We start from the raw sequence: 11,636 nt of genomic DNA, 5'->3' as shown, positions 1-11,636 counted from the left end.
CAATTTTCAAAAACCATTTTCGAAAATCACTAACTCTTTTTCAAAATAATTTTCGAAAATTATCCCTCCCCCATCTTATTCTATTTATTCATTCATCTACTAACATCTCTTCCTCACATCATCACCAAATTCAAACCCCCTCCTCTATCTGTGTTCGAATTTCTTCTTCTTTTCTTCTACTAACAATAAGGAACCTCTTTACTGTGACATAGAGGATTCCTCTTCTTTTCTTTTTCTCTCCTCTTTCTTATGAACAGGGACAGAGAAAAAGGCATTCTTGTTGAAGCTGATCCAGAACCTGAAAGTCCTAGTACTCTCCCAAGCAATACAGAAGAGAATCCAAAAGGAGAGTGCAAGGCCATTGACATAAGCATCATGGCCGAACCTGTGAGGAGAGGAAAGGACGTGAATCCCAAGGAGGAAGACCTCCTGGGACGTCCAGTGATCAATAAGGAGTTTCCCTCTGAGGAACCAAAGGAATCTGAGACTCATCTAGAGACCATAGAGATTCCATTGAACCTCCTTATGCCCTTCATGAGCTCTTATGAGTATTCCTCTTCTGAAGAGAATGAGGATGTTACTGAAGAGCAAACTGCCAAGTTTCTTGGTGCAATCATGAAGCTGAATGCCAAATTATTTGGCATTGATACTTGGGAAGTTGAACCTCCCTTGTTCATCAATGAACTAAGTGATCTGGATCAACTGACATTGCCTCAGAAGAAACAGGATCCTGGAAAGTTCTTAATACCTTGTACCATAGGCACCATGATCTTTGAGGCTCTGTGTGACCTTGGTTCAGGAATAAACCTCATGCCCCTCTCTGTAATAGAGAAACTGGGAATCTTTGGGGTGCAAGCCACTAAAGTCTCATTAGAGATGGCAGACAATTCAAAAAAATAGGCTTATGGACAAGTAGAGGACGTGTTAGTAAAGGTTGAAGGCCTTTACATCCCTGCTGATTTCATAGTCTTAGATATTGGGAAGGATGAGGATGAATTCATCATCCTTGGAAGACCCTTCCTAGCCACAGCAAGAGCTGTGATTGATGTTGACAGAGGTGAAATAGTCCTTCAATGGAATGAGGACTCCCTTGTGTTTAAAACTCAAGGATCTCCCTCTGCAACCATGGAGAGGAAGCATGAAAAGCTTCTCTCAAAGCAGAGTCAACCCAAGCCCCCACAGTCAAACTCTAAGTTTGGTGTTGGGAGGCCACAACCAAACTCTAAGTTTGGTGTTGAACTCCCATATCCAAACTCTAAATTTGGTGTTGGAGAGTTTCAACAATGCTCTGAACATCTGTGAGGCTCCATTAGAGCCCACTGTCAAGCTATTGACATTAAAGAAGCGCTTGTTGGGAGGCAACCCAATTTTTATTTATCTAACTATATTTTTCTTAAGTTATATGTCTTTGTAGGTTCATGATCATGTGGAGTCACAAAATAAATATAAAAATGGAAAACGGAATCAAAAAAAATAGTAGAAGAAAAATCACACCCTGGAAGAGCATTTGTCTGGCGTTCAGCGCTAGAACAGAGCATGGTGCTGGCGCTGAACGCCCAAAATGGGCAGCTTCTGGGCACTGAACGCCAGAACAGGCATGGTTCTAGCGCTCAACGCCAGAAATGGCACATAAATGGGCGCTGAACGCCCAAAATGGCCACCAACCTGGCGCTGAACGCCCAGAGTTGGGTACAAAGGCATTTTTACATGCCTAATGGGTGCAGGGATGTAATTCCTTGAACACCTCAGGATCTGTGGACCACATAGGATCCACTCAGGACCTGTGGACCCCACAGGATCCACTCAGGATCTGTGGACCCCACAGGATCCCCACCTACCTTCACTCACTTCTTCTCACCACTTTCTTTCACACAACCCTAAAAACCCTTCACCAATCACCTCAAACTCTCTTCCCCATCACCTCTTCACCACTCACATCCATTCACTCTTCCCCATAAACCTACCTCATAAACTCCACCTACCTTCAAAATTCAAAACCAATTTCCCACCCAAACCCACCCATATGGCCGAACCTTAACCCCCCTCCCTTCCCTACATAAAGCCCTCCATTCTTCATCAACTTCACACAACACACCTGTCTACACTCCTCTTGGCCGAAACCACATCTCCCTCTCCCTCTCCATATTTCTTTTTCTTCTTCTTCTATTCTTTTGTTTATTGCTCGAGGGCGAGTTCTATGCCAATGCATGGATCACCAAGAACCATGATCAAAGTAAGAACTCGGATCCAAAGAACTATGTTACAATGGTTCAGGGGAAATACTTAGATTTTAGTCCGGAGAATGTGAGGTTGGCGTTCAACGTGCCAAACATGGAAGAGAACGCACACCCCTACACAAGGAGAGTCAACTTTGATCAAAGGTTGGACCAAGTCCTTATGGACATATGTGTAGAAGGAGCTCAATGGAAGATTGACTCCAAAGGTAAGCCGGTTCAACTAAGAAGATTGGACCTCAAGCCTATAGCTAGAGGATGGTTGGAGTTCATTTAATGCTCAATCATTCCCACTAGCAACCGATCTGAAGTTACTATAGACCGGGCCATCATGATCCATAGCATCATGATTGGAGAAGAGGTGGAAGTTCATGAGATTATACCTCAAGAACTCTACAAGGTGGCTGACAAGTCCTCCACTATGGCAAGGTTAGCCTTTCCTCACCTCATTTGCCATCTATGTTACTCAGATGGAGCTTTCATAGAAGGAGACATTCCTATTAAGGAAGAGTAAGGAGGCAATATTTTTCGAATTTTTAATAAAACAAATTCTAATTGTTTAAATGTGGTGGCAATGCTTTCTGTCTTCTGATTGTTTAAGAATGTTAAATATGTTGGCTCTTGAAAGAATGATGACTAGGAGACATGTTATTTGATAATCTGAAAAATCAAAGAACAAAGCTTGCAGAAAAAAAATAGGCGAAAAAAAATAGAAAGAAAAAGAAAAAGCAAGCAGAAAAAGCCAAAAGCTCTTAAAACCAAGAGGCAAGAGCAAAAAGCCAATAACCCTTAAAACCAAAAGGCAAGGGCAGATAAAAAGGATCCCAAGGCTTTGAGCATCAGTGGATAGGAGGGTCTAAAGGAATAAAATCCTGGTCTAAGCGGCTAAACCAAGCTGTCCCTAACCATGTGCTTGTGGCGTGTAGGTGTCAAGTGAAAACTTGAGACTGAGTGGTTAAAGTCAAGGTCCAAAGAAAAAAAAGAGTGTGTTTAAGAACCCTGGACACCTCTAATTGGGGACTTTAGCAAAGCTGAGTCACAATCTGAAAAGGTTCACCCAATTATGTGTCTGTGGTCCCTGCACTCAAAGTGGATTTTCTGGAGCTACAGAACTCGAAATGGCGCGCTTCCAATTGCGTTGGAAAGTCGACATCCAAGGCTTTCCAGCAATATATAATAGTCCATACTTTGGCCAAGAATAGACGACGTAAACTGGCGTCCAACACCAGCTTTCTACCCAAATCTGGCGTCCAGCGCCAGAAAAGGAGCCAAAACCAGAGTTGAACGCCCAAACTGGCACAAAAGCTGGCGTTCAACTCTAAGAAGAACCTGTACACGTGCAACACTCAGGCTCAGCCCAAACACACACCAAGTGGGCCCAGGAAGTGGATTTATGCATCAATTACTTACTCATGTAAACACTAGTAGCTAGTTTATTATAAATAGGACCTTTTACTATTGTATTAGGCATCTTTTGATCAGTTGTATGCTATCTTAGATCACGTTTAGGGGGCTGGCCATCTCGGCCATGCCTGGACCTGTCACTTATGTATTTTCAACAGTAGAGCTTCTACACTCCATAGATTAAGGTGTGGAGCTCTGCTGTTCCTCAAAGATTAATGCAAAGTACTTCTGTTTTCTNNNTGTGATAGAGCATGTGAGCATATTTTTCACTGAGAGGAGGGGATGTAGCCACTGACAACGGTGATGCCCTTGCATAAAGCCAGCCATGGAAAGGAGTAAGACTGATTGGATGAAGATAGCAGAAAAGCAGAGGTTCAGAGGAACGAAAAGCATCTCCATTCACTTATCTGAAATTCCTACCAATGATTTACATAAGTACCTCTATCCCTATTCTATTATATTAATTTCGAAAACACCATTATCACTTTATACCTGCCTGACTGAGATTTGCAAGGTGACCATAGCTTGCTTCATACCAATAATCTCTGTGGGATTCGACCCTTACTCACGTAAGGTATTACTTGGACGACCCAGTGCACTTGCTGGTTAGTTGTATCGAAGTTGTGAACCATGGTATTGGCACCATATTCTTGGCACCACTGCCAGGGAAAGAAAGAGCCAAAAATTTTACATAATTAAAGTGTAATCACGATTACGCGTACCAAGTTGCTCACGTTGCCAGGGATTGTTCGAGCCTGGACATCACAATTTCGTGCACCAGTAAACCAAATGTTAAGTGCAAGGGAGGGGGTGGAAGAGCAAAATGAAGAGGATCCTAAACTAAGTAAAACCCCACCTCCTGATTTCTCATGTCAGAATTTTCCATCACTTGAATATACCTCAACACAAAATTTCTTCCATATCCCTCAAAAAAACTTCACCACAACATATCCATGTCCACAAAATCATTCTCAGCCTTCATCTCATGAGCCAACAGTTGAAGATCCCCTTTAAAATTCCAGAGAAATATTGGAAAGACAAGAACAACTCCTGGAAGAACAAAAATAATTCTGGACAGAGCAAGAATTCCTCTTCAAGAAAATAGAGGGGCATTTAGAGAAAAGAAAGACACATTCAGGATTGACAAATGGTGAGGGTGAAGAACAAACTGTGAGTGAAGAAGAGGAAGAAGAGGTCTCTGTATCGAGTGAAACTTCAAGGGAGAATAAGGTGGTGGAGGTATATGAGCCAAGGATTCCATATCCACAGAGGCTAATTGAAGTGGCAATGAAACATGAAGATTTCCTTCCAAAGGACTTAATGGAAGATCATGTAGAGGAAAGGGAGGAATTCCATCAGGAAAGTCCACACTCAATTGAAGCAGAGAAGTGCATAAAGGAAGGGCTCATGGAACCATCAATTCAAAAGGCTCTTGATGAAGATAAAACTCCAATACTTACACAGCAACCATGTCTTGAGATCAAAGAAGTGAAGGCAACCAGCAACAACACCAAAGAGAGGATTGTGACCAAGCTACTATTAAGTATATCAAGGAAGAAGGAGAGGTCAACCACAAGCAATCCAACCCCTGGACCACCAGCAAGAAAGCTCAATCAAGCAATTAACAAAAGAAAGCTTGCTGGGAAGAGGCTAAGAAAGGGGGCACTGACTGGCTCGTCTTTACCATTGAGGTCATTCCTCTTAACAAACTGGAAGAAGAGGAAGAAAGTCAGCAGCTGCAGGTCAGTAGTTTTTCCGTTCTTAGTTATTTCAATAAAAGAGTTAAGTAGATTTTTTTCTGTATTGCAAAGAGCTAAGTTTGGTGTTACACACCAAAATAATTAAGGGGTGAATGTTGGATGCTAAGTTTGGTGTTCCACCAAGACACATTACACCCTCAGCATGACTAGTATCGGCTCCAAACAATCAGAGAGACTACTTAATAATTGTTATGTTTATAGTTTTTAGTTTGTCTTCTAGTTTATAGTTGTTTTCTAGTTCATAGTTTATTTTCTAAATAAAAGTACTTGATATTTCATGCATGTATTTATTCTGCTGCATATAGAAGTAGGCAAGGAACTAAGTTTGGTGTTCCCATACTAACTTAGGATCAGAGAATCACAAGCATACATGCATGCTAACTGTTTCTCAAGTGCTTGGGGGAACAAACAACTTTCAATATCTCTTGTAGGAAGTCATTCAATCTCTTGGAGGGAAGGATACATCATCATGTAGATGGACAAAGGAAGAACATAGAAACCAACAATGATGATGACACAGGGAAAACAAATGGACTCCAAGAGGTTGTATTGTCCTCTGACTGACTTTAGCTTAAACATGCCAATTAAAAGTGTAAATGTCTCTTGTTGATTAGTATCTTCTTAGATTTATTTGCTGTCTATTAGTTTATTTGTTTTCATGCTGTTGTGGCTTGCTAGTCTAAGTACTTGATTTATTTTCATTTTACTTGAATTATATGCTTTGTTCCTCATGCTTGAATAAAAGAAAAATAACTGTGAAATAGAGAAAGAGTAAAAGTCTGCTATGATATGAGACATAATGAGGTTATGTGGTGGTATGTGCTGGTTCATTAGTTGATTTATAAATAAGGCTGAATGTTGGCATGACTTTGTGATGTGAACTTGAGTTGTATTTCATGAGACTTGACAAAAAAAAGGTCCAAAATAAAAGAAAAAAAATGCAAGAGAAAGAAATAAAAAGAAATGAACAAGGTTGGGCACCAATGGCTTGAGATTTGGATATATGCCTGTGATGTTCTTGTACAAAGATAAGCTTGGATAACTAGGTTCTAAGGGGTGCTTCATCACCCGGCAACTTGGGTTAACTAATCCGGGATTGCCAACCGAAAGTCCACCATCAAGAGCTACTTTGAGACAAAGCATTTAGTAACCCAAAGAGGTGCTGGGCATCAATTTCCAAAGAACAAAACAAAACTAAATGCATATGATGTGTGTGCTCTAAGGAAAGGCTTGAGCAAGTAAGCCCATAGGGGTGTTTCAACACCTATCATCTTGAACCAACTGGGACGGAAATGCTGGCTGAAAGCTTACTCTAAAAAGCTGTCTTACCACATAGCATTAAGCCTCAGCAAGCAATAAATCTCAGCCAAGAAAGAGAACAAGAAAAACTAAGGACCAAGCAATAACAAGTCTCATTTTTTGTGTAATTCAAGTAAGGATCCAAAGGAATGTTGATATCTCAGTCACAGAATAAAACTCTATAAGATACCATGCATGAAAACCCCATTGATCAATATTCAATGTCTTCCAATAAAGGGCTTATACACTTCTCTGCTTCCATTAATTTTCCTTATGCTTTACTGCTTGCTTGGGGACAAGCAAGATTTAAGTTTGGTGTTGTGATGAGAAGTCATCTTAGGCTAGTTTCACAAGCCTTTTTCATTAGTTTTTATTTGGTTTTCAAGCATTTTTAGGCAATAAGTAAGTGTTTGAGTGATAATTTCATGCTTGTCTTAATTCAATCAAACATTGGTAATTTTATGCATTTTCATTAGATTTCTTGCAAGATTTAGTTGATAATATAAATGATGCAAGATTTGATGATTATGCCAAGGCTTTGATGTATCTGTTTGGTTGATGATAGGTGAAAATATGAAGGAAAAGAAGCAGAAAGCACAAAATAAGCTCAAAGGAAGAATTCTGGACATACTTTTGAAGTTTGAGCACGCTTTGGAGCCTTAGGCCACGCTTTTAAAAGCATGGCCCATGATTTAAACAAGGAGAAAACTCTTGGCGCGAAAAACAAATCTTGAAGACCCACGTGTACGCGTGCATGACGCGTACGCATGGATGTGATTAGCGTTCACTCAGTGAGAACACTACGTTCGTTATCAAAGAATGCCTGCGACAAAGCGCGAAGTTTGGATTCGAAGATTTGCCATCGACGCATACGCGTAGATGTGATTTTTGGAAGAAGGCGCGCGAATGCGTGAATTGAGCGAAGCTTGGATTTGACATTTTGCAACCCACACGTACGCGTGAATGACGTGTACCCGTGGGAGGAGCGTTCGTTGCATGAACGCTACGTTCGTTTTGTGAACGCTGCAAGGGATGCGTACGCATCGATGAGCCAAAGCACCAGGGACGCGGAAGCGTAAAGCACGCGTACGCGTGGGTTCCCGAATGCTCCGTTCTCTAAACGAACGCTACGCTCTCCTAGAAGCTACAACTCTGCTCAATTTAGCTAATTCCAAGCCCATCAACACACAAAAGCAAGTAGAGCCCAATTGACATCACTCAAAGGCACAAGGATCATCTAGAATAGGAATTTTGCATTTAATTGTAATTTGTTTTCAATTTGAATTTCATTTGTAATTTAGGAATGCCTATAAAAAGGCTTTAGTTATGTTAGAAAAAAAGAGAGCTCGGTTAAGCTGCAGTAATGGTAGGCAGCAGTAGGAGTAGGAGTAGGAGTAGAATAGAAGGTTCTCTTTGATACACTTTTAATTTTCCTGCACCTTCTACATTTCAGTTACATTGAATTCAGTTTATGCAATTTAAATTTCTGCAATCTTCTGAAATTTTACTTTTTGCAACTTTACATTTGAGTTTGCTGTGATCTGATTTTACTTTTCATGCAATTTAATTCTTTTGCAATTATTCTGAGCTTTGATCTACTGCTTCATTTAATTTCCAGCACCCAATTCCCTTTACATTTGATGCAATTTACTTTTCTTGTCATTTAAGCTTCACTACAATTTACATGCTGCACTTTATATTTTCTGCAATTTACTTTCTGTCAATCCAGTTTTCATTAAATTCACCACTGTTTGTTTGACTAAACTAATCACCTCACTAAAGTTGCTTGATCCATCAATCCCTGTGGGATCGACCTCACTCTTGTGAGTTATTACTACTTGATGCGACCCGGTACACTTGCTGGTGAGTTTGTGTGGAAATCTAATTTTTCCCATCAGAGGTCCGCCTTTCAAGCGGGGAGGCTTCGTACCACAGAGGACTCAGGGTTAGAACAACTTCAGAAGGCCCAAGAACAACAACAATGCTTCGGGGAGGAGATTTGGGAAGCAGCCTCTGAATGAGCAGGCTTGCACTAGATGTGGGAGCTACCATCCTGGTGTTCCGAGCAAGGCCGGATGGGGATTATGTTACTCATGTGGTAAGCCGGGACATAAAGCCTCCAACTTTCTGGAGAAGCAGAGACAGGGTGCTGGGAGAGCACAACAGCCTGGTAGGGTGTTTACTACTTCAGCTGTGGGTGCCGAGGGGTCCGAGGCACTTATCCAAGGTAAATTCGAAATGGCTGGTTAAATTTTAAATGCCTTGTTTAATTCTAGAGCATCGCATTCATTCATTGCATTTGAAAAGGCTATTAAGTTAGGATTGAAGATTGTGGTCTTGGACTATGATCTAAAAGTGTATAATGCCACCCATGAAGCCATGGTAACTAGGCTAGGATATCCGCAAGTTTCATTTAGGGTCAAGCAGCGTGATTTTATACATGATTTAATTTGTCTGCCGATGACCGGTCTTGATCTTATCTTGGAGTTGGACTGGTTATCTAAGAACCATGTTCTACCCGACTATTTCGCAAAATTACTGTACTTCATGTCGGAAGATACAGAAGGGTCGGTGGTGGTAAATAACTATTACTTGAATTCTATGGTAGTGAATTGCTCTGGGGCCGAATGTCAGGGTATTTTGTTGTTAATCGTGGGTGTCTCGGGTGATGATCAAAGCTTGGAGCAGATTCCGGTTGTGTGTGAGTTTTCGGAGGTATTTCCTGACGATATTGATGAATTCCCACCTAACCGAGAGGTTGAGTTTACTATTGAGTTGGTGCCTGGAACGGGGCCAATCTCGATTGATCCTTACCGAATGTCGCCTTTAGAAATGGCCGAGCTCAAGTCTCAGCTAGAGGATCTGTTGGGTAAGAACTTTATCCGCTTAAGTGTTTCTCCGTGGGGAGCGCCGATGTTATTGGTGAATAAGAAAGACGGGAGTATGTAGCTTTGTGTGGATTACAGGCAACTGAACAAGGTCACAATAAAGAATAAGTATCCGCTGCCAAAAATTGACGATCTCATAGATCAGTTACAAGGAGCCAGAGTTTTCTCCAAAATTGATTTGCGATCCGGTTATCACCAAATAAGGGTGAGAGATGAAGACATCCCTAAGACCGCTTTCAGGACTCGTTATGGTCATTACGAGTACACTGTAATGTCTTTTGGGTTGACAAACGCTCCTACAGTGTTTATGGACTATATGAACAGAATTTTCCGTCCATTTTTGGATAAATTCGTTGTTGTCTTCATTGATGACATACTAGTTTATTCCAAGACTGAAGAAGAGCATGCAGAACACTTGAGGACCGTGTTGTAGATACTAAAGAAAAAGAAGCTCTATGCAAAACTATCTAAATGCGAGTTCTGGAAGAGTGAGGTGAAGTTTCTGGGTCACGTAGTGAGTAAACAGGGGATAGCAGTAGATCACTACAACAAATAAGGGTTTTCGCAACGGTCGAAAACCGTTGACACAGATTGAACAACCGTTCCTAAAACTTTAGGCAATGCTTTGGCAATGGTTTTTGACCTTTGGTATATGCAGCCGTTGCCAATGCTCATAGGCAACAGTTTTTTACCTAAGGCAACGGCAACAAAAAAACCATTACCATAATTACTGGCATAGGCAACAGTTTTGATAACAATTTTTAAAGAACGGTTTAAAACTGTTATTGGATAGGCAACGGTTTTAAACTGTTGTAGTTTTATTATCCACAAAGCCAACGGTTTTAAAGCGTTACCGTTGGTGTCATATTTTGGCAATGGTTTTAATACCATTGCCATTTTGTAGTCGTCTAAGCCAACGGTTTTAAAGCGTTACTATTGATGTCGTTTATTGGCAACAATTTTAATACCATTGCCATTTTGCAGTCGTCTTTGACAACGGTTTTAACACCATTGCCTTTTGTGACTTTTGACAATGATTTTTTGTAATATATAATTCTTTATTTACAATAGTTTTCTCATGAATGAAATTAGTTCCAACTTTTTTTTAATTTAGTGTCAATAATTAACCTAAACTATTTAAATCAAATTACTAAAAAAACTAATTGAACATTTACCATCAAATTTGACTTATAAAAAAATTGTTGTAAGATCCACAATCACATTATATCATCATTGCAAAATAACATAATAATAGTCTAGGTCATAACTACTTGTACTTATATCATCATTTTTCACAAACTTCTGTAAATTAATGGAAAAAAATCTGAATTTCTTGCCACTATGCCCAAAAATTTGCTCAAGTTGTTTACAGCTTCATCAGTAGGACCAATTGCCTCTCCTTCAACGTTTAGAGTAATTTCTTCTCTATCTTCCAACTATCTTGCATGAATGTTCAAGTACTGTGTAGGTTTTCGTGTTTTTCTCACTGTTGTCTCTATACAAAGAGACTAATAAAATTACAATAATATATTCAAAGAGACTAAAATATCACATTAGTATTGATTCATTTTAAATGTAACTAGTTATTACTAGCTCCAATAGCTGGCTAATAAAAAAATGTATGTGCAGAAATCCATGCACTCATTATTGATCTAGTTGTTTTGGTACTTGTCCAATTTTTATTCAATAATTTTACAGCGGTGGACATATGTCATTGTTTTTGGTGGATACTCATAACTTGTGAGGAAATATCCAGAATATAAAATATAGTAAGTAAATATCAAGAACATAAAATATAGAGCAACTAATATGCCATCAAACAAAACAACTGCATGTGTCATGACCACTGAGTTTATCAGATAGATAAGAATGCTTCAGTAGAAAAAATTAAAATACAATAGTAAGGCTAATTTGAGATGAGATGAGCTCATCTCTAAGGTGAAAAAAGAAAAATAAATTCAGCTTATACCAAAATGACATATAATCATCTCTTACTTTTTTACTTGTCCAAAACCAAGTATGATATACTCAGCTTATACCAAATTTAGATA

The 11,636-nt window shown here is 39.7% G+C and overlaps 1 protein-coding gene across 1 annotated transcript; it reads left to right on the top strand.

Annotated features, from left to right (window-relative positions):
- Nucleotides 9,158-10,281, top strand: LOC107646778. The gene is made up of 2 exons (XM_016350936.1): nt 9,158-9,566; nt 10,244-10,281. The coding sequence occupies exons 1-2, from the start codon at nt 9,158-9,160 to the stop codon at nt 10,279-10,281; spliced, it is 447 nt and encodes a 148-aa protein (XP_016206422.1).

The sequence above is a fragment of the Arachis ipaensis genome, chromosome B06, assembly GCF_000816755.2.
Source record: "Arachis ipaensis cultivar K30076 chromosome B06, Araip1.1, whole genome shotgun sequence".
Lineage (NCBI taxonomy): Eukaryota > Viridiplantae > Streptophyta > Magnoliopsida > Fabales > Fabaceae > Arachis > Arachis ipaensis.
The sequence above is the reverse complement of the archived record's forward strand: the minus strand, read 5'-3'. Positions and strand labels throughout refer to the sequence as shown.